Here is a 24,359-nt window from a genome sequence, read left to right as displayed (position 1 = left end):
TGGCACAAAAGGCAACCTTCCAACAAGCACTTTCAAGAGATGGGCTTGGTACTACAATTCATTTCTAACAGACACTAAAACTCCATTTGGGCAAATCTAAACAAACTCTGTGGTGCCAGTGTGCCTTTCTTTCAGCCCTCAGTGACAAAGCACAGGTGAAGCCATTACCAGCCAAGTCCAAGGGAAATTACTCTTTACAATTTACACATTCTCTCAAGAAGCTGGTTTTTCTCTGTTTCTGACATTATAGCTTTTGTTAGATTAACTGCTTCTCTTCTACCTTGAAAAACTTAAATATTTGTTATTCTTGTTTCCACCTACTGATGTCCTGAATGCAAAGACTCAGGTTGACTGCTCTTTAAAAAACACTTTAACAAATTACCCTCTCCTTTTATCATGACTCAAATTACCTCTGTTGGTAAAATTAACTCATTTTAGCTCACCTTTCTGACATTAAATGCTGGAAGAGGCCTACACAGCAGCCTTATCTACAGGTCCACCTCAGAGAAGCCACCTGCAACAGAGATGTCAGAAGCTGCCCGCAGTTTGAATTTCAAATGCCACCCATATCACCCCACATCAATCACAGGAAAATATAGATCTGTTTGCTTGACTGGGAAAAGATTTTTGCCTTTGTAGGTGTAAAAGAAAGTGTCTTAAAAACTGTATCGATTGATTTCAACAACAGAACACCAACAAACCAAATCCTTCATTAACATTTGGGAGAAAATCCTGTGCCAAGTCTTTTAGTCCTGCCAAAAGTATCTGACAAATAAAAATATCCATGTACACTGCCCATCTATCACCATCTGACCCACCACTACATTTTGTTCCTTTTATTCTTTCCATAAAGTTTTTAACAGTCACATCATCAGTTCAGATGGATTTAAGGAGAAGTTTTCATTTCTCTTCTCAGTCATTCTCTTCTCCCAGGTAACACATGACAGGACAGAGGAAAAAGGCTCAGCCAGAGGAGGTTTACATTGGATATTACAAAAAACTTCTTCACTAAAAAGCTGGCCAGGCTTTGGACCAGGCTGCCCAAGGAAGTGCTGGAATCACCATCAAGGGAAGTGTTCAAAAAATGTGTGGATGTGGCCCCTGGGCACATGGTTTAGTGGTGAACACAATTCACAGTGGACTCAGGGATCCCAGAGGTCTTTTCCAACCTTAATGATCCTGTGTTTCTGCAATTTAGGCCAGGTGTCAGGTATTTGTCATTAGATCTGCTTGCCCTGAAGCACACAGGCATGCCTTAGAAGTCACATAATTAGAACAGTTAATGAATGATTTTAACATTGCAAGTCCTTAAGGGTCCTGGAAACTCCGCCAGGTTTCATGAATTTCCAACTAGGTGTGAGGAAGTAATGCAAAAAAAAAAATCTAGACGATTAAAGTTCCTTCCACAGGATAAATTTACTCATTATAAGAAACCACACTTCCAAGTTATTCAAATGAAGTACCAGCATCACCAGGGAACGTTCCAACACACTTCCATACACAAACAGCAAGAACAGAGAGAAGTCACAGATTTATTTTTTTTTTAAACCCTTAGGGTTCCACTGTGATAAAGTTCTTAATGCCACACTGCTGATTAAAGCTAAACACTGATTCCAAATCAAACAAGTATCACTTTTCCCCCAACAGGAAATGCTTGAAAGATGTAAAGTGGAACGTTAAACAGGTTAAATATAAAAAATTAAAATGCTAATGCACAGCACAAGGTCTGAAATTCCATCAGATCCATGGCAGAGCAGGAGATGCAAAACCTGCAGGTCTCACACCTCTGGTGAGGGGCATAAAGGAGCAGAGAACAAATTCCCTCCTGCTCTCTCCAATCAGAACATCAGATCCTTGCTCTCTGCCAGCACCAACTGCTAAGGAAAATTAAAATGAAGTTTACTGTAAGTAAATTTTGACACCAGAACCAGCCACAGCAGTGGGTCAGGGGATGAGGTGTAACCTGGCTGTTATGGAAGAGCTCCTGCCCACAGCCAGAACAGGAGTGACGGGCATAAGATGCCCACAAAACTAAATTAGTCCAATCCCTACACTGAAAGGATCATTTGGAGGGAAAAGACACAAAGGGGAAAGCTCAGGAGAGTGCAGCTTGTGGAAAACAGAAAACACCCAGTGGCTTAACTGAACAAATGCCACAGAAGGTGATTTGGAAGCAAAACTAATTTGGGAACAAGCTCCAAGTTGCTCAGGACCCACCACCAAATCTCTTTGTGCTTCTCCATCGTGCCAACCACCACAAGGCATTTTCTGCAGCCTTGCCCTACACTGCTCATGGCTTTTAGGAGAATGTTCCTGTGCTCTTTCAGTGGCCTCCATTTACAGGCAATAAGGATGATGATGTCTAACAAGGCTCACACCAAAGCCTGCCTTGATACTCATACCCACACTCTCAACACTACTTCCATAAAATTCCACAAAAAATGTTACAAGCAACAGCCCATACACCAAACCAGCTAATTTCACTTCAGAGGCAAGGCAGGACAGACCTGACCCCCAGAACTGAGAGTTTTCCATGGGAGATAAGCAAGCTACATTTAAGGTAGTCTGGCAGGCCTGTTTTAACAATAACAAGGAAAAAATGTCCTGTATCAACAGTGTAGGTGAGAAAAGGCTCTGAGCTTACATTATCTTACTCTACTCTGTAAGAGAGTCACAGCTCCAACAATTTTACAAGATTTGGCCAACACAAGGAGTGAAAACAGCTCAGGACCATCAGCAGTGCTGGTTTTGCCCCTTGCCCAGTGCCATGCCTTCTGCAGGAATTCACTCCTCCTCTTCCTCCTCCACTCCCCAAGAGCAGCACATAATCCAAGTTCAAATGCTCACACTGAAATTTTACAGAATACACAAGTGTCTTCAGCTACCAGCTACTAAATTAGGTACCCAAAATACAGAAAATAAATACTGCAATCAATAAAAATGAGACACAGCCAGACTCAAAATGAGCTTGTCAAAGAATCAGACACCGAGTCCTATTCCAGACATAAAATTCCTCACTATACAGTAAGAAGAAAGCTGTAATAAAAATAAAATGACGAGGAAAAGCTATTACACAAAAAACTGCCTTTAAAAATGATCCTGTACCACAAATGCTACTTGTGCTTTGTGAATGTAACCAATTTGACAGGAGCAGTAAGTGGAAACAGATTGTAGTAGACACACCGACGTATTTCTACTCTTCATTTAACAGGGAACTCTGACTTTTTACTGGTTTCTAACCTGAAACAAAACAACTATGAAAGAGAAGAGACAAGAACCTCACTGTGCACCAAAAAGAGTCCACAGCTGATAGCAGCTGGTTTAATTCTTTCATTGTCTCTTTCTAGACAGGGACAGTGGCATTTCCACAGACACAATTCCTAAAACACTGGATCTAAGTTTGTGCTGTTCATTTATTTATTTTATTACTTAATGGGTCACTGAAATTTGCACAAACTTCAATTCAACCTACAAAAACTACGGTTTTGGAAATAATTTTAAATGCTTAAATGCAGAACGTGAAAAATTTTATTTGTTCTAAAAGCTGTTTCTTTTTATATTCAGATGATTATATGGGCTCATATCAAGTACTTACTATTCATAGAGGTGCACTTTGGATGAATAAAAAGCAGTATTAAAGAGAAAACAAAAGGACTGCCTTTGAACAGAATAAATGCAATTTAGGTGAGACTATCTGGTGAATTATAAAAGCAGAAATGTGGTGGGGGCAAAGACAACCTGACTTGTCATCTAGAGCCCCAAAGGCAAATGTAATCCATGACATATTGCTAGTTTCCTGTTCTTCTCCATGTCTGAGATAAATGTGCTGCTTTAGAAGACAGATATGAGAGTATCCACGCAGGTTTTAATTCAGACTATTAGCAGATGTGTGTGAACCAAAAACTCTCTTTATAATAAACATGTTTGGAAAACCCACACCCCCAAAGGATGCCCTGCATTTCTCACAGCTTGGTGAAGACAAACTTTGCCCTGCCCATGGAACTGTGTGCAGTGCAGCTTTCCACCAGGAGTAACCCAGTTGTTTGGGCTTTGAAGAGCAAATATCCCACTAGAAAGAACAGCACCTCTGTTAAAACCAAACCAAACCAAATAATTCCCATTATCCTGTTGACAACAAAGCCTGTCAGTTCAGGTAGGTCTGCTTCAGAGCTGCTATTTATTTATCCCCTCCTCACCAGTGGAATTCCACAGGAGCAGCCTAATCCTGCTGCTTTGATCAGCTGCAGAGCTGCTTGTTTGGAACAGACGGATGCAGTCACTCATCCCGTGCAGCTCCCAGCCTGGAAGTGAGCACCAGGCAGCACAGAAAAGAGCTGCCTTCCTTAATTACAGACCAGGAATATTTGTAAATAAATAAATCTACAGAATGCTTATTAAATGGGCCATTTCTTGGTAGGCTCTGAGCAGATAGTTTTTCTCCCACGCACTGAAGGGAAGCCCAGGAGATGAATTTAAGGGCGTTTGGGCAGGGCTGGGTGGATTCTGCCTCCTCTTTTCCTCTCCTCAGAAACAGCTGCAGGATTTGCAACCCAACTGGGAACTTTCCTCCCCACCAACAAAAAGTTCCCCCAAGCATGGTGAGCAACAGCAGCAGTGGATAAAGCAGGGAGAGCTGGCTCTCAGATGGCACACTCCCTGCTCTGTTTAGATTTCAAATAGCTATGTGAGCCTTTGTTTTCAGTTCAAATAACCTCTTGTCACCCTCCAACGGGGGAAACCGAAGGTCTAGATAAATCAACTTTCCAAGGAAGCTCATGGCAATGTTATGCAGAGCAGAAGGAATTAAGGCTGCACAACCCCAGTGCGAGGCAGCTGCGCTCACTTCCAACACAGCAGAACTGGAGTCAAACTAAAAATCCAGAAATATGACTCAGTATTAAAAAATATCAATAATGCCAGTCTTGAAGGATTAAAAACTGAATGATGACCCAACACAAATCTGTATCCAGCCCCTCAAAAAGGGAAGTTGTCAATTCTGACCATACACAACACTCAAGCAACTGAGCATTGCACGTGAAGCACTTCTTTATTTTTGCTGATTTCTGTAAATAAACTTCAAATTGAAAAATGGAGAATGACAAAACACCAGTTCCCAAGCAGCCCAAGATGTATTGCCTTAGCCTAGCCTATGGACTGGAAAATGTAAAGATAAGAATGGGAAGAGAAGCCACAGTGGCAGTTTTCTCCACTCTGTTACAGCTAACTATTGTCATCGGACAAAAAATAATTAATTAAAATAATACCAACTCTTTGAGTTACAGTTACAAGGAACTCCTAAAAGACAAAAACCGGCACTGACCTCAGATATTATTCTGAGAGGTTTGGTTTTACTTCCTCTTTTCAAACATCTCCCAACAGCAGAATCACATGAGGACTGCAAGGTCTGACAGACATTTGCAGAAGAACTTAAAGAAGTTGTGAATTTAGCACTATGTCCAAACTTATTCCCTCTTCTTTTTTTTTTTTTTAATTTAGATTATTTCAAGTGAATCTCTTGCAAGAGATATAAAGTGGTGATACAGCAACATTACAGAAACTGAATACTTCATTCTCTAGACTGTGCTCTCACAAGGAGACCATTTTCAAACTCCAACATGATCTTGGCTGAAGTAACAGCAAAAATATTCAGAGGAAAGTGTGCAAGTAAAAAGTTTCACAGAAATCTCACCTGCAGTGCATGGAATAAACCCCCCTGCAATATTCTCATTTTGCACTTCCAACACAGTTCAGTATAGGTCTTAACAAAAATAAAGTCCTTTGGGTACCAGAAAGTTTAGGCAAACTTGAAGCTAAAATTTGGATGGTGCTATTCATTATTAAAAAAAATAATTTGAAGGCCCACAGTAACAACCATTATCTTGAAGTTCTTGTGCCACTTCCCCTTGCTACAGCAGAGAATTACTCATTTATCTGCTACTGCACATGGTGCTTGTCCAGCAAAGGTAACAGAAAAATTGAGAGTTTGGCCAAGAGCCATAATGGCAACTCCCCTAAGCATTGGCATAGCTGGGAGCTATGCTGGGGAAATTCAGAAGGCAGGAAAAGAATAATGACAGAAGCCTTTTAACCACTCCAAAGACAGAAACAGTGCATGTAAGTGAAAATATCAAATAGAGGTTGAGCTAATTATGCAGAGAACAGCACACAATTACAGCTGTAATTCCCCTTCCTCACTTGATAAAGCTTCCAAACATCTCAGAAAATAATTATCACACAGGAGAAAAGCCACCATGAGCCACGTGCTGCTGCTGAATGCAAAACAAGAGAGGAAAATTAAACCAAACCAAGACAAGAATTGTGGCCAAGGTGGTAGGAGGGTGACAGAGCAGAAACACTTCATCCCAAACTCACCCCACTGTGCCCCATACACCTCAGTAACCATGAAATCACTCCCAAAACAGATGGAGATGGAAAAACCCTCTGGCACGCCCTTCTAACCACACAAAAAGGCCTCAATAAAATTGCTTCACATGCAGGAGACAGCAGAGTTGCCACAATTAAGGTCTGCAGTTAATTATCTCTGTAGCTTAGGTAAAGAGACCATAAACCTGCCATGAAGGCCTCGTGTTGCTACTGAAATACCAAAGTGAAGGATTTGGCAACTGAGCCCTCATGTATTATATTACCAGCAGCAGGGGAACCTTCTCAGCTGGTGGAGAGCTCCTGCATCAGCAATTCCTGACTGCAATTCCTCCTCTCCATGTCCCCAGGGAGGTGAATTCTCTGCCTGATGATTAATTCATTACTTGGATTTGTGCTCAGGCAAGTCCAAGCCCACATCAGGCTCCTTCCAATGCTGGATTCCTCCTGAGCTGGATGAACATCTGCTCCATCTCAGGTGCTACCACAACATCTACCCTGAGAGCAACACCTGGAACTGAACCTGGAGGAGCTGCCTGAAAGGAGAAAAACTGAAACCGGTGCAGAGCAATTCCAGCTGAGCTGCATTTGGATCTCTAACACAGGAGGGGAAGATTTGAAAGCTCCTTTGTCAGGACTTTTGGAGCCTTTGAGGTTGAGTTTAAAGTCCTGTTTAACACCACTGGTAACAAACTGATCATCCCCTCCAAGAGGACACAGGTGCAGACAACCCCAGAGGCAAAATGATCCACCAGACTTGGATGATCTAATTCATCAATTGAGCCTTGCACCATGGTGGAAAGATTTTAAGATTTATAGCTGTGCCTTGCCTGCTCCAATGCACACAAAAGATGATTGACAAACCTGTGAAAAACGCCAATCACTTGTTTTAAAATTTTAAAAGTTTAATAGTAATAAAATGGTTATAAAAATAGTAATACAATTAGAGTAATAATAATTTGGACAATTTGGATTAGGACAATATGAGGCAATAGAGACAAAGAGTTATGGACAGTCTGGGCACCTTTTCTGGGCAAAATAAGCCCGAAAAAGGACCCACATTAACAGAGGATTAACCCTTAAAAACAACAGCCTGTTGCATATTCATACACCTCATACATGATGCATAAATTCCATTCAAACACAGGATTCTGTCTGGTCATCGTTCAAGGTGGGAAGAAGTTTGTTTTTTCTGATAATGGAGCAATAAATTCTCTTTCTCTGAAAGATTCAGGTGTCCTCTGGCTGCTATCTTGCTGCAAGTCCTTTCTTTAAAAAAAAATATCCTACATAGCATGGTTTCTATTTTAACATTTTTTTATAACCCAAAACTACATTTAACACACTATTTAAGAGAATTAATACAGCATAACTTTATAACACAACACATATAATATTCATTTGAATGATTGCAAAAAGCCAATCATAAAATATGCATTTTTCACAAAATCCATCAAAGGAGTGTTCTTGGTGCCAAAAGAAGAGGACCACAAAAAGGACATCTGCTGAAGGGAACTGCAATAAAGCTGTGTCAGGCTCCCTGCTGCTGATATATTGCTAAAACTCACACATGCATGGGGGATTTTTGCAGGATCTCAAGTGCTGACCAGAACCACCAGACACTTTTCAGCAGGGTCAGGACAGCAGATGGGGCTGATCAGGTGTGGCCAGCCCTTCAAGCTCAGAATCCTCTCTCTATCCTCTCTGCCTCCAACTGCTCAAAATTTCATGTACAATCTACATTTTACTGCCTTATCCTTTGGAACATGAAGCTTTAATAAACTGATCTTATTGATGTCATAATAATTAAATCCACACCATAAATGACTGTCAAAATCATCACCTCCAGCATCCAAGATGTAATGTCTATATACACAAATACCAGCTGTGAGAATTATTTAATCCAGCTTGACCACAGACAAGCACAAGGTATTTTGATTTTTCCTTTCCCTCATCCTCCCTGGGAAGCTTTCTTGTCTCTGGATGAGAGTGAACTGCAGTCTCCCAAAGGCTTCAGAAGCACATGAAACTTCCCAAAAAGTTCTTTTCCTGCACCTTTATTCACCAAGGCAGAACCAAGGTTTCTGATGCAGAAGTGTGTTCTGCTGTGGCTGGGCAGGGGAGAAAGTCACTTTTGCCTTGGACTGCTGCAGAGCTCAAGGACCATGAAATAACATGGAATGCCACATCAGGCTCTCAGGTTATTTCTCTCATCACTTCCTGATTGCTACTTCTGATTAACGAAGACAAAGCCACACCAAAACAGTGAAGTAAAAGCCAAATCCCATTAAGCTCTTTATAGAATTCACTTTATAGGTCCATCAGCCAATTCTGCTCATTATTACCCCATTTTACTGCCTCTCCTGTGACTCACTCCTGCAGCTGAGCCCATAAAAGAGCTGGGTTCGCCCTCAGCAACCACACCAATACCCTGACACACAGAATTCAACCCAAAAAATTCACACCAAACTCATACCACAAATGATCCATCAGCTGGAAGAGGAGAGGATGGAAATTAAAAAGGAGTGTTTAGAGCAGCAGTGCCCATTTTTCCCCACTGGCTGAGCCATGGCAGGGCTGACAGGCTGGCACTGAGCCCTGTGACTCCCAGAGGGTGCAGGGATGGGATCCCAGAATCTTCCAGATTCAGCAGCCTTGGCCACATGTCAGAACAAGCCTGCAACCGTGGGACAAGGCAGATCCCAAGTTATCAGCTCACCCACACTGATCTCTGCAGCTCCTCTGCACTTTGCCCCACAAAGTTTAGGAGCATTTATAAAAGCATGCAAAAGCAATTACAGTAAAAATAAAACCAAGGTTATAAACACAGTCTGGATGTCAAATTTGCCTCTTTTTCTATTTAGAGCTGGCATTTCAGCGTGCAGCAAATTCTCACTCCCCCTCTAAAACGTGTGCTTGGGGCTATATAGCACATGCAAAATAAATTGCATTTATATTGGTATTTATATTCCCCTCTTCTTGGCCACACTGCCTTGCCTTTCTTGTTTAGTCAAATAGCCTGCCAGCTTCTCATCAAGAAGGAGAAATTGGTTTTCCATCTCCTAGGAGATAAACAAGGTTTCCCCCTTGCAGAGGGGAAGCCAAGCTGCTGAGTGCACAATTTGAGAACAGTCAGTGCCCAGAAAGGCTTTGCACCATCCCAGGGATGTCTGTGCCCTCTGTGATCCCAGTCACCACCCTGGACAGAGAAAAACCACTTTAAAAAGTAAATTTATGTCTTCTCAGGCAGTTTTCTTTGTGATTTTTAGTTAAACATAGACAACTGTGACTCATGGTGCTGCTGCCTTACAACTAAGGAATTTTATGTACTCTTCTCAAACCAGAGGTTAGTAAAATATGCTTTATACCTCTCCATGGTTTTCCCTTCTCAGTTCCCAAAAGAACTGGACTATAGGATCAGGCTTGCACACTTAGGCTGTGCTAATTCAGGGAAAAAATGTTACCACACTCAACAAAGGCAGCATAAAAAAAAATCTAAAATATCTTAACTACATGGTCGTGTAATAAACAGAATAATATAGAAATTTTTGAAGTAATTTTTTTTACCAGTGGCTTTGTAAAATCAAGCTGCTGTAGCTCTGCAGTTTTAAGCTGTAACTAAAGATTATGTATTTACAAAAAGCACATTTTAAAATTAATTCTTTGTCTGCTTGATATAAGTTATGAGGCTACAGATACAATGTTAAAAAAAACCAACACAGGTGAAATATGCAACTAGCTTTCATTTTCACTTCAGAACCGAGAAGTCACCAGGACTGGGTTGACTTTTTGCCACGTTGTTGCAAGTTGTAAAATTACCTAATCAAAGAGCCAGACCTCCTCATGTTGGGAGACCAATTGGGCAATACTCCCTGAGTGCTGTGACCTTCCTGGAAGAGGGACAGCCTCTGGTCCTGCACCACATCCCACAGAGATGTCACCACTCCATGGCCATTTTTCTGAAGCATCTCACGAGCAGCTATGATGTAGAAGAATGAGATCTCCTTCCAGGGACACTCTGCTCATTCCCTTGGCCACAGAATGAATTTTTAAAGAGAGAGAAACCAATCAACCTTAATTCATGTTGCATTATTCACTGAGTAGCTACAGCCTCATCCAAAAATCCTAATTGTCTAATAATTCAAGTCACCTATATCAAACACAGCGCCAAAGGAATGTCTAGAAAGCCAGAGGCTGCCTCACACACACTAAATCTTGCTGTTAAGATGTCTGGAGAAGCCTTTTTTTTGAAACAAAGCAGTAAATACTGGGCTCTTGCATAAACATGTGCAGTGCTCTCATGTGTACAGCCACTGTGCTGCCTGGTACCTCACTGCTGTCTCAGGAGTGCTGCCTGCCAATCTTCCAGCAGTGAAAATCCACTTTCCAACCCTTGAGCTCTGACCATTAGCATGAAACCTGGCACATTCCAGCAAAATTACAAGCACTGTTAATTCCTCTAAGGCATCTTAGTGTATGGGAAAGGAAATGCAGGAAAGAAAAAATAAAAATTAAAAAAAAAAAAGAAAAAGGGCACAGCTGAGCATTTCTGATGTTGCTGTTACTCTACATCATTAAGGAACCATCTCCATCCCTTCTGCAGCAGAAGGTTTGCAGGGAAAGCTGGCTCTAGGTCAGCCCTGGGCTGCCAGCTCCAGCTCCCTCCCTGACCTCCTGCACCTCCCCAGCTCCTGGATCATCCTGGATTTAACACCTCTGAGCACTCAGTACCAAAGGATGCTGAAATAAAGGGAAAAAGGGCACAGGACAAAGTTACAGAGCAAAATGTGAAGGGTCTAGAGGAGAAACCATCTGAGAGAGGCTGAGGGCTTGTTCAGCCTGCAGAAAAGGAGACTCAGCACAATCTTCATCTTCCTCATGAGGGACAGGCACTGATCTCTGCCCTCTGGTGCCCAGTGACAGGGAGGGAATGGCCTGAAGCTGTGTCAGGGCAGGATTAGGTTGGATATCAGGAAATGTTCCTCATCCAGAGGGTGTTTGGGCACAGGAACAGGTCACAGCACCAAGCCTGACAGAGCTCAAGGAGCATCTGGACAGAGCTCTCAGGCACAGGGTGTGACTCTGGGGATGGTCCTGGGCAGGGATAACAAGAGCTGGGACTCCACATCCCTTCCAACCCAGAACCTGTGCAAACCCAGGGCACCACAGGGAATATTTCTCCGTCTGCTCTGGGCTGCCCTGACCCCCAGGGCAGCACTGACTTTGACCCTCACTCATGGAGAAAGTTTCCCGGACTTCAAGATAGACTGGAATCCACAAAAGTGTGAAATAGATTATAGAGGGCAGTGTAGGTGCATCACTTGGTGAGAAATTTAGGGTTTGGGATTTTTAGTAAGTTGTGGATGGAAGCAAGATGGAGGGCACAGGGTGTGGTCCTGGGTTTCTTCTTCATGCTTCTTCTTCTCCATGGGTTTGGGTGGCATTTTGTAATTGGGCAGAAAAGTCTGCACTGGGGGCTCTTTGGGATCAGTTATTGGGTTAAAAGGGAAATAATCCAGGTGTCAGTTCTTAACTGGATAGTTTAGTCTTAAAAGATCTTGTAATAAGAGATTGTTGGCCATTTTGTGCCTTCTAATGAAAAACTGCTGAACTCACAGTAGTGACACTATTTCACTGATAAGAAATAATAAACACCTGAGTCCCAACATGAGGTGCCTTCAATCCAGACACAGAGAAACCCACAACTGGTACCTCCACAAGAACCTTCTATGATTCAATAAACAGTCTCTTCCCAAGCCTTGAGCTCTTAGGTACACCTAGGACTCGAGTTCTTCACTCAGCATGAACGTGTCAGAGCAATCTGAGCTGCTGCTCAGAGCACAGCAAAAGGCTGAAGGCTTCCTCAGCATCAGCACAAGTTTCCAGGCTTGTGCACACAGATGAAGCAGAGAATCAGCCAGGAGCTTTCCATGGGGCAAATGGAACGGGTGAGGAAGTCCAGCATTGCCACTGACTGCAATCACAAGTTCCTTCATAAAGAAATGGTCATCAACCTGCCAAAGCACCTACTCCCATGAGTTTCGGGGTTCCCTGTGTGGTCCCACTGCACCCCAAGAGCCCCAGGGAGGCTCCCACTGCCTCCAGGAGACTTTCTGGTTTATAAGAAGGCAGGACAGGACCCTGAGCACACCAGCAGGTCCTGAATGTGCTCTCAGACCACAACGTGAGGACCTGTGGTCTGTGGGACAGTAATGACATCCAACCTTGTACTGGCTGGTTGTCTCCACAATCAACTTTCAATCACCCAGTTAGCCGGGGGACAGACTTTCCAGCAGAGCCTGTTGTGTTAGGACAGGGGATAATGGTTTCTATCTGAAAGAGGGTCAGTTTAGATGACATATAAGGAAGATGGTTTTTTCACAGTGAGGGTGAGGAGGCACTGGCATAGGTTGCCCAGAGAAGCTGTGGCTGCCCCATCCCTGGAAGTGTCCAAGGCCAGGTTGGACAGATCTTGGAGCAACCTGGGACAGTGGAAGGTGTCCTTCCCATGGCAGGAGGGCTGGACTAGACGACCTTTATGAGTCCCTTTCAACCCAAACCACTCTCTGATGCCATTCTGTGACTCCAGCTCTGTGCCTCACCTGGCCTTTACTCCCCACCCACATTTCCCTCCTGCCTGGCTGAGCACAACTGAGGCTCCTGGTGCTCATCACCCCAGAGGAAGTCACTGTACCAGCAGTGTGGGCTGCTCTGGAGGCACACAGAGTGGAGGGCTGGGTACAAAGCAGTGTCTGTGCTGACTTGCTGCGAGCACTGAGCCGCTCCTGACAGCAAAATGACTTTGACATGAACACACGGTACTCCACATTTGCACACAGGCATCTGTGCTCCAAATATTTTAGTGAGCATCCAGCTGTTCTCTCTGGACCCTACTCCAACCATATGCACTGTTTACCTTTCAAATTTTATTGCTCCAGGGGAAGAGACACCAGGCATCATCTTCTCTAAATGCTGGTGTGCTGCCAAGCTCTCCTCCTGTCCACCTTTTCCACACTCTGGGAGCTAACATTTGCCACAAGCCCAATAACCTATTTTTTACAGCTAATCCAATACCTGGCATCAAATCTCCAACTGAGAAGAGGATTGTCATGGGATTATATTTTTTTTTGTTAGTTTACATACTAATTATAAATACAGAGGCTGAATTACACCCTAGACAGAATCAAGGAGCTGCATCTGGAGTGTAGGACACCAACCCCTGTGTCCTTATGGGTGTGTGACAACATGCTGAAATAAAGACAAAGCATTAATCTCTTTGTGACTGCTTCTGATGTGCAGCACTTCTGCTGAAGACTCTTTTAAAGCCTTAAGCATTTCCCATGTAAACAAAACCTCAAGCCTCTACAAAGTAAGCTTGTGCAATTGGAAATAAATGTTTATTTTGAAATAAAAAGAAGGCATCTGCATATATACAGACAAATCATAAGCCTTTGATCAACCCTACAAAGCATGTCTGCATGTAACAAAAACTGTCAGGCTCATAACTTCCTCTGGAAAGAAAAAGAATGTGATGTCCTACACCCTACTTATTCACCAAGATTATTTATGCCCCTAAAGAAAACTCTTTTGTCTATTCAGTAACAGAAATAAATCCAAGCTAAAGATCTGTAGCTGTCAGTCAACAGAGCAAGTGCTTTACAAATGAAAGCAGAAGCAAGGGTGGGATAACATGAGACATGCTGCCAGTGCTGGCACTCTCAGAATGTCCCAAACTTGCATCTCTTGCTTTCCTAATCCATCAGGAGCAAAGAGGAGACCACAAATGTTACAGCACCAGCAGAGGATATCTGTCACCACTAAAGCTTTTCCCCTACCAATTCATACTGCTTTAACACCACCTCTTACTTCTGGGTTTGAATTCTACCCTAGAGCACCTGTACTCCCCACTCCTACCCTGATACACCATTCCATCCCCACAGAATCAGTGTGATCCTTCTTTGAAAGGTGCCACTGGAATTCAGAATTGGGGTTAAATAATTCCCATAATGGGAGGACACAACAGGACGCTCCTGTACCATCTGATATTAACACCAACGATATTTGTTTACACAAGTATTAAAGAGAGGATAAATTTAAATGTCTGAAAGGCAAATATTCGAGGAAATAATATTTAGAGTGGCCCCTGTTCGTTGGAGCAGAAAATGGGGATGAATAATTTACAGCTGCACTTTGGTGGCCGCGGCAGCACCGTGAGGAGCTCGGGGAGATGCCGACACAGCTGCTCACCAAGTGGAATAATCAGCAGCACTCCCAGCAACAATGGTCCACTAACCTGCTTTACTTCGGTGACAAATGGAACAGGAAGCAGTGGGAGGACAAGGAATCAACAAAAAACCCACCCCAGCATGCTCCCAGTGAGGTCAGAATTTCATGTTTTTGCCGTACCGCACATTCTGCCTCAGAGGAAAGCAGAGCTATGCTCGGGTTTAGCCTCTAAATCATCCCAGATTCTTGCTCAAGGTGTCTTAGGGTCACAAAAGGATGCCTGGTTTGGCACACTTGCATTCAGGCCTTCCTGCTGTGCCACAAGGAGCTGGGAATGATATCCTGGGAGCAGCATCCACTCATCTCCCTTGTTCTGGTAACAGTGAGCAGAAGGCAACAAACAGCTACGGAAGCAAACACACTCCAAAGAACTCTCCAGAAAGCCAAGCAAGGCTCATGGCACAGCTGGGAATGCAGCAGCATTTGATACCTCTCCCAGTGATGTGCAGGGATTGAATTAACAGACTGAGCACTAATTTAGTACAGATGTTGCTCAGGTGGAAGGACGGTGCAGGTTTCATCAGGGGATTGCCTTGTGAAAAGATGAGGAGCATCTGGAGGAATAACACTAGCATAAAGAAACTGTCATTACAAAGGAGACAGATGGATGAAAAGAATGTATCTTTGAACAGATTAAAGAAATCTATGTGTACAGCCAGGAACTGCCAGAAAAGACATGCTACAGTCTGGAGTAACTCTCATGAAACACAGGGAGCCACACTACCTTGGAATTGTGTGTGGGGACAGCTACAAACGACCTTCTCCTACCATACAGCCTTGACAGGTTTTGCTTATCCACCTCTAGAAGGTTTTTTGTCAAAATCACAGTCCATTTATTACCCAAAAATAGGAAAAAGCAGGTAGACATAGGTGTGATTCAATGTAGCACAGGGAGAAGGGTCACCATGATAAATAATCACAGAATAAACTGCACAATTTAGAGCCAAGCCCCTCTTCCCAGGAGCACTTTGTCCACTAAAGTAGCACAAGCAACTATCCCTTGCAAAACTTTAGGAGTCATTCTGAAGTTAGCTTTGTTTACCCATCCACACACAGAAAATGCCTAAACACAAACCCACAGAAAGCTGTTCATGATGGATGGCTCACCTATTACCTGCCTTGTCCATTATTTACAACATGCACTTTTTTTTTGTTGTTTTAAAGAATTTCCAAAGTGCTTTCAGCATTCTACTAAGCAATAAGTAGCACTTCTGTCTATACACAAATTTTACTGACTGACATAGTAAGCAGCCTGCAGCAGAAATCTAAGAAATTCATTCACAAATGCCAGATCACACATCCAGCCAAGCAGAATAAGAACCAGGAACAGCCTCAGCTTTGCTGTACAAAACTCCCTTGTCTTCACAATCCAGTATATTATCCAAAGATTAGCTTACAATTCACGCAAGGTAAATCAAAGCCAGCTCTGGAGCTCTGCAGCGTGTCTGTGATCAACGAGATCAATTAGCAAATGGATTTTAGTTAGACCAGTCTAAAATGAGATTACATCAGGCTCATACTGGGAGGCTGGGTTTCAGTAGCACAGCCCTGTAGTGTCTGTGCTGAGCTCAAAACAACACACAAGTATCCATTGCAAAATCCATATTAAACTGGAAACATGCAGGCCAACAGCCAGCCCCTGACAATAGCTGCTCCATTCCCTCCCAAAATGCAAGAACTTGCTCCAAATCCTGTGATAGGGACTAGAGCAGGGTTCTGGGCATGGTTTGTGTGCAGTCAAGTAGTAAACCTGGCCTAAAGTTTCTATGAACAAAGGCAGAAGGGCTTAAAAAAGAGAAGGATGCAAGCAACAGGGATGGAAAAATGGTGTTGACTTATTTCCAGCATGAAAGGTGAAGGAATTAGTGGAACTGCTCTGCACTTAAGGGCAGGTCAGACAGACAGATTTAAATAGGAGTGGCTCAAAACTGTTTGGATTATATTCTCTATAGTACAGAGGAAAACACCCAACCCCTCCAAAAATGAACAGAACATTGTTCTACTTATGGAAACTGTCATAAGTCATTGCTTTCCTTTTGTTGAGGTTTTTAAAGCATCAGAGGAGGCAGAAGCAAAGGTCAAAACTCTAACAGTGTTTAAAAGAGCATAAATATATCGTTTAATTCTTCCCCTCCTCTTGCTTTGCCAAACAAACATCACAGCACGTTACAGAACACCACTGTAGCACAAGCACTGAAAATAGAGAAATCAAAATGCTGAATTATAACACTTTACAATGCAAGACCACCTTGAAATCCCAGATAACCCTGGCCAAGCCCAGGAAGTCACATTCCAACATCAAACTACAAAGTTCCATCAGCACAGACACCATTTGCTCACACTGTCAATAATAAACCAAGGGACAGAAGAGAGGAAGAAAAAAACTCTTATAATTGTTCCAGTCCCCCATAAAAATATTGCTGGATTTTCAATAGCATTAGTAAGTTGTCTTTAAAAGTTTTATAATCAGTTTGGCCTACACAGAAAACTTCAGTTCCTCTTGGTCTTATGCTCTAGAGGAAAGAGGTTGATGGGTGGGTTTTATGGAATTTTGCTACTTTAAAATAATAAAGCAAGACTTCCCTCTTTGCCAATGCATGTTGAGTTTTCCAAAGATAACCCACAGATTTTGGATTCTAGGACCATAACCTTTAGAAACCTAGTTATAGGATCTGTATTTAGAGAAAAGTATGATTCTTTTAACAAAATCAGCACTATGAGTTGAGTGAGCTACTAAGTGTCAGGTTAAATTTAAAAATTACACCTGCCTGAGCATTGTTTCCACAAAGTCTTCAGCTTGGAATGCACCTCTGAAGAGTTTAAGGACAGACTGGCCCATCCCACACACACTCTCTTCAACTATTAATTATTGCAGCTCTGGCTTTAAAATTCTAATCAAAAACCAAGTGGAGTTGAGTTGAATTTTTAAAAAAATCACATTATATTAACTACATCACACCTCATTTCCCAGTTCTAATCAACAAAAGGAAAGTAATTAATGGCCTAACACTTAGAGTGACCAGCATTGCTGATGTTAGACAACTGACTACACCAGGAGCAGCACTTGTTCTCCTGCTCTACAAATATACAAGAAACCCAGAGAGCCATGTTCAGAAATTAGTAAAATTAACTCTGCAATACAAGTGAAAATAATAAAGGTAAGGAGGTTATAATAAACAATAATAAAGGTAAGGAGGTTATAAAGCAGTCAGAAATCCACATGAAGGGCAAGAAAGTAAGGAGTGAAGCAACACAGAGGCTTCAGTACTTTAAAGACAACAAAAGGAAGACACAGAAAGTAAAAGGCTCTATTAAGAAATTTTGCAGAGATCATCACTTAATTAAACAAACCATTTAAAATTCAGTGAGCTAAAAACCTAACACCTCACTAGAATAATCTAGAGCAGTCAGAAGGCAATAAACACATGCAAAGAAGAAGATATACTCATGTGCACATGGGAGAGGCAGCAGAGCCTTCAGGGAGGACACAGAACAAAAGGATGAGACTCCTGCAGCTCCAATCACCAGTACCAAACCAGGAGCCAGTGTCTCTCCAGCACAGCTATCTCCCAGAGTGGCAGGCTCTCACAGCAAAACAAAGCTCTATTCTCAGGCAATGAAGAAAATACTTCCACCACTGAATGACCTTATAAGCAAGAGGAATCCAGCTGTTGCTGTCTCAAACTACACAAAGCCATTTATTGTCCCAACAAAAGAGGACAAAGAGTTCTAACAATCAAATATAGCATGCAGGCTGTGACAGGCCAGGCATTTGCCCATCAGGATATTAAGTTTACCAATTTAGGAGGACTAAGGACAGAAAAGTAGCAGGACTACGTGTCCAGCACGCAGTGCCAAGAAAAACACAACTGTGGGTTACAATTTGCTTACCTTCTATAGAAGGGGCCTGGTCCACAGCTGCATATAGCATCTCCTTCAAAGCCTGCAAGGGAGGGGCAGAGAACAAGGAACACAGTTAGTATGAAAAGAGGAAAAAAAAATTACACTGTTTTGATATGCCTGTTTGAAAACCAAAGCAATTAAAGCCCTTTTATCCTGCAGACTGGCACAGAAAGCTGTGGTACGTGATGTCAAGGCTATCACACACATTTCTGTTCACAAGTGAAACAGGTTCATGTTTACTGACTGCTTTATCTCCAGCCTGTTATCTTAATCATCTATAAAATTTATTCCAACTGTACATTTCAACATCTTCCTTCGGAAAAATACTTCCCAGCTGGTAGGATGTAAAGGCTTTACATTAAAAAAAATGAGGAAATAACAACAAAACCTGAAGTGTTGCGTGACACACAGGAGTTTGTCAAGGCAAATGGAGGAGAAGCAGCCTCAGGGATTTCTCATCACTGTTATACAGGATCACAAAAATTCACATACATGCTGAAAGCTGAAGGCAACATGATGAAGGAGATTAGGGAAGCAAGGGTGATGGCCTGCTCTAGAGGTGGGAACTGAAGGGCAACATTAGCACCAGCCAGAATTAATTAAGTAATCAGGTTTCAGGTGCTGGAGGCACCACGAGCTGCCTTGCAGTTGTTGAGGTGCTGGTGTTTCCCCAGGCACAGGTTAAAGGTTTGCTCACTCACATCCACATGAACTGAATTCTGATCAAGGGCTGAAGGAGTGAGGGGAGTTCAGGGGAGGGTCACAGTGAGGATCAGAGGGTGGGAGCCCCTCTGCCATGGATGCAGGCTGGGAGAGCTGGGGGGGTTCAGCTGGAGAAGAGAAGGCTCCAGGCAGACTTCAGAGCCCCTTCCACTGCCTAAAGGGGCTCAAGAGAACTGGGGAGGAACTTGGGACAGTGGCCAGGAATGACTGGACAAGAGGGAATGGATTCAAACTCACAGAAGGCAGGTTGGAGTAAAATAATAGGGAAAAAAATCTTTACTGTGAGGCTGGTGAGGCCCTGGCAGAGGTTGCCCAGAGCAGCTGTGGCTGCCCCATCCCTGCAAGTATCCAAGGCCAGGTTGGATGGGGCTTGGAGCAGCCTGGGATAGTGGAAAGTGTCCCTGCCCATGGCAGGGAGTGGGAACAAGATGATCTTAAATGTCCCTTCCAGCCCAAAACATTCTAGGACTTTATTCATAACCTGAGCCATCATTTTGGAATTAAAAGCCACAGGGAAGGACCCATTCCTACTGCAGAGTGATTTGCATATACACACCTCACATCTTAATGCCCATCATGAACATGAGTACCCTCCTCCACCACCACAAAAACCTGACCTTGTTCCCTCATTCTTGAGCCCACAGAAATTTAACACAAAAAAAAGGAATTCAGGTCTTCTTATTTCCTATCTATTCTGTGTGATTCTCACCATATCCCATACTTCCATAACACTGCAAGACAGCAGAAGCAGAGGTGTGTGTCACAGTGGCCCAGGAGAAAATCTCCCGGGCTAAATGACAAATCCCCCAAAAAACCCTGGAGGTAAAAACCATCAGCTCAGCAGCTGGGAGCTGAGTGCTGTTGTAACACACTGGGTAAACACAAGGTCTAAAGGACAAGTGTGTTTATCACAAGATACCCAAGGTGGCTGCCTGCACCAGCAGCTCTGGCATCTCTCAAAGGTCTGGCTCCTGAGTCAGAGGTCTCAGCAAAGGTCACTTGCATAATTGTTTTCCCAACTGAGCCACTGCTGGGTGATCCTCATGCCAGCAGCACAGCTCTGGTGCTTTTCTAAAATTCCTCAGGAGCACTGGCCACTCCAGTCCTCTCCCCCCATGACTCACTGCTCAGCAGCACATGATCTCTGCACACCGAGCAGTCAAAAAATCTTCCTCCTTTTCCATCCCAGTCATCCTCACCTACCTGTAACTTTTTCCATGAACCACAACCAACATGTGACACAGGATAAACAAACCAGAAGAGACAGCACATTGAAAGTCACTGTGGTAACAACTCATCTCTTAACCCACCCAGAGGTAAGCCCAGTGTAATTCCCATCTCTGGTTTGATCAGTCATTTTTCAAAAACAACAAATTCAAAAGGACAACACTGACAGTCCTGCACTAAACAATCCTGAAAGCTGAAGGTGTCAGCCGTCCCACAGACCCCTCCCCATGCACACTGACATTGTACAATCTGGCAGCTGCAGGGCAGCAGATTTTGTTACTGCTTTCCTGACCTATATAAGTAAACCAATAACCTCAAAGTGAAAGACTCAGTGCTCCTTCACACCTAAACTATTTAGCCCTCTAGATTACAGAATTTTAGAACTGATTGTTTACTAAAGTGATCCATCACTGTCAATGTGAAGCACTTAAGAATTACTCTTTCTGCCCTCAAACTAAACAAAATGGGTTATTTCGCTGCTTTAGCCTGTGCCAGTGCTACACCTTGCACCATCAGTCAACTTGTGGAAATACATATGAGAGAACAAAAAGAAAAGGCAAAAAGAAAACAAAAATGGAACTCTCAGAACTTAACAGTGAACAAAATTAAGGACAAAAACCTTAAAACACTCAAAAAAACCCCACTGTTTTAAAGGAGTCTTTCAAACCACTTAAGCTCCTCTAAGCTCCTCTGCTAACAGCCCGAAGGACAAATAGTGAAATAGCACAACAGATTTGTGTCAGGAGGTGGCAAGCCTGGGTGTGAACTGCCTATCATGGAGCTGGGTTTGACAGCAGAATTGGCCACCTCCCAAAAGCTGAAAGCCTGTTTCTGCAGGAGACACTGAAGGCAAGCAGGCAACCTCAGCTCTCCTCTGCCCCCACCCACTTCCTGCTGCAGGTGGTGTCTGGGAGAAACCATGCCTAAAACCCTGCAACCTGTTCCTCTCCTGCAACAGCAGAAGGACTTAAAACCTGGGGGGTTTAAGGACTTTAAAACCTTTAAAAAAGGGAACGGAGGTCACCTGCTCTCACCTTTACCCACCTCTGCCATGAACTTTGCACCTGTAATAACTGTTCTGCTCCTCCTCCCTCCCCAGCTGTGGAGATGCCAAAGGTATGATGTACTTTTTCTATAAAAATACCATCAGGCTCCTGCAGAGAAACAAATTCAGGCCAGATTAAGTGCAACCAAACAGCCATCTGGCAAGTGTACAAGTGACTTGCACAGTTCCATCAGCTGGATGTGCAGATCCACATTTACATTTAGAAGCCTGAGCAAGGCTCTTCTGCTGAAAGCAATCCAGAGAGGGACATGAAAACAAAGGAATCCAGGAGGGTTTGTGGGTTAACAGAGGACTCACAACCCCAATATTTCCCTGCATCAAAAATGAACATTATATGCAGCAGAGCACACTCTCAACCAAAAAAGACAAAAAAGTATCAGCTGAAATTCATGCAAGTTACCTGAATTTATTCAGTACTGTGTGGAGATGAGAATTCCACAATTCTGACACAAAAAGTTGGGATTGTGTTTGTTTTCATGTTTTTCCTGTTTTCCATTTTTCTTATTTTTCCAAATGAACTGAAGGGTAAATGAGTGGCCCAAAACTTTTAAGGCAAAATGAACACTGAATCAGTGCATATCACAACTGTAGTTTAACAGCTAGGAAAATGTTTTTTAAATTTTACATTTCTTCTTTACAGAAGAAAATGCACTGCCAGAGCCCCTCAAACAAGGTGAGGAAATCCTCTCACTGCTGCTGCCAGGGTGAGGCACATCCACATCATTTCATGCAATCTTTAGAATGGAAATTTGGAATGGAAAGCCAAATCAGGTCCATCATGGTTTAAAGCTCCACGTTACTGTTGGCTCAGTCATGGTAAATGTCTTTGGGAAAAGCTGAATGAAACAGAAGAGCATTCACTGCCATTTTCCTTCTTTTCTGCAAGCTCCTTCTCAAAAAGCTCAGATGTACAGTAATGGTCACTGCAGAGCTTGTGCTGAAAGAAAATATAAATCTAAGTCACAGCTATCAAAATACATCTTAGTTTTGCCTGTTTAAAGAAAATGAATGTTTTTTTCTCTCCCTAAAGCTCTCACCCTACCAGCCCTAAGCCCAGGCAACTTCCATACTTCTACAAGCACACTTAGAACACCTAAACTGATTATTTTTGGAGGGAAAGAGCACGTGACGTGGATGGTAAGAAGTTCTGAGGACAGTCAATTGTTCAAGACCACCTGAAAGTGAAACTATATTTTTAGGTATTGAAAACACAACAATCCCATTCCTCTTTCTGAGTTTATCACCAACAATCTTTCCAGATTTTAAAACCTACCCAAGAAGACCTCTCACTCTGAGAGGGTGTTTCCTGCATTAATTAAAAAGATATAAACTGTGAGGTGAAGAAACAATACAACACTATTAAAATACACAAATAGTGTTTTAAAAGTTACTGTGACACCTTCTAAAAGCAGCACTGCACACAAGTAACACAGGCAAAGTTTAACCTCACGTCTGCTGATCAACAATGGGAATTTTTTTCTGGACAAAGGAGAGCTGGGTGCTTTTTGCCTCAGGTATAATCAACAAGTAAATGGAGGCAGTGCTGGGCTTTTTATGCACTGCACCCACACGACCACCAGTCACTGAATAATAAATGCCAGGCTACTCCATCACTGTAATATGCATGAGCAGGAGGCTGACTCACATCCAGCCAGCTGCAACAAGGCAAACAAAGAGTTTGAAAGTTGTTACTGAAAGGCAAGGTGAGGTTTGTGTTTTCCCTCACTCCACGTTAAGCTGTCTATCCAAGGGGGAGATTACTTGTGATTAGAAAGAGTAACAACTTGAGGGGAAGTTGTTTTGACTGAAATATACATTTGAAAGTGGGCTGGAGGAAGGGAGAATGACATAATGATAGTGCCCTAGTTAAAACAGCTGAAAATTAACCTCCCATAATGAAAACAGTGGCCGAGGAGCAGCAGAGCTCCTCACACATTAATCAGGGTGTCGTAGTTCACTGGGTCTCCTTCCCCTCTCTCCACAGCTGTTTGCTCAGCATGCAGACAGATCTTTCACCCTTTTATTTCCCACCTCCAAAGCTGCTCTTAGGAAGATACCCAAGTTTTCTTTTTTCAGGAGCAGAAGACAAGTCTCCCAGGGATAACCCATTAGAGACACGATGCAGAACTAAGCTGGCCCTTTATTTTATCAAGACAATGGTTTCCCTCCTCCTCAAAGACTGATGGCATTATTTGGCCATCTAGCTCTCCACATCATTCAAGGAGATCACAATATTGTTGTAAAGCCAAACCCAAGTGCAGTTTTTATTCAAACATCCGTTCCTCTGCAGGCAGGTGAAGGGAAACAAAGGAAGAGTGAAAAGGATAGATATAAACTTCTCAAGCTCGACATTATAACAAAGCAAGCTAAGATAAATGTGGTTTTTCTTGCAAATGCAAACAGATTAATACAGATAGCACAAATAAATTGCTGTTATAATCCTAGGGAGAAATTACAGGCCCTCAAAGAATAACAAATGTTGCGTGGTTTTAACTGAGTCAATCAGTCAAGAAGTTTTGCTGATCATGGCTGTCCTATAATCAGCTTTCCGTTGTCTAGATTTAATTATTACTTGTGGAAAAGACATCGCTGGCACCTGCCACTTTTACTGCTGACACTGACATAGGAAATGGTTTTACCACAAATTACCACCCCCCAGCTCTGTCCAGTTCCAAGCAAGCCCAGAATCGGTGTGATAAATCTGAAACGAAGCAATCGGCGTGACCTTTAGCAGGCTGGCGCGATAAAGCCCAAAAAAAAAGCCGTGTTCTGC

General features: G+C 42.9%; 1 protein-coding gene across 2 annotated transcripts in view; it reads right to left on the bottom strand.

Annotated features, from left to right (window-relative positions):
• Window positions 1-24,359, bottom strand: part of XPR1 (xenotropic and polytropic retrovirus receptor 1) — a 112,447-nt gene that overhangs the window by 86,929 nt on the left and 1,159 nt on the right. For both annotated transcript variants that reach the window (XM_074546397.1, XM_074546398.1), the window contains exon 2: window positions 18,559-18,610. In XM_074546397.1, coding sequence (XP_074402498.1) covers window positions 18,559-18,610 — 52 coding nt within the window. The remainder of the gene's footprint in view (window positions 1-18,558; window positions 18,611-24,359) is intronic.

This window comes from Zonotrichia albicollis, chromosome 8, assembly GCF_047830755.1.
Source record: "Zonotrichia albicollis isolate bZonAlb1 chromosome 8, bZonAlb1.hap1, whole genome shotgun sequence".
NCBI lineage: Eukaryota > Metazoa > Chordata > Aves > Passeriformes > Passerellidae > Zonotrichia > Zonotrichia albicollis.
This window is presented reverse-complemented; position numbering and strand designations above follow the sequence as displayed.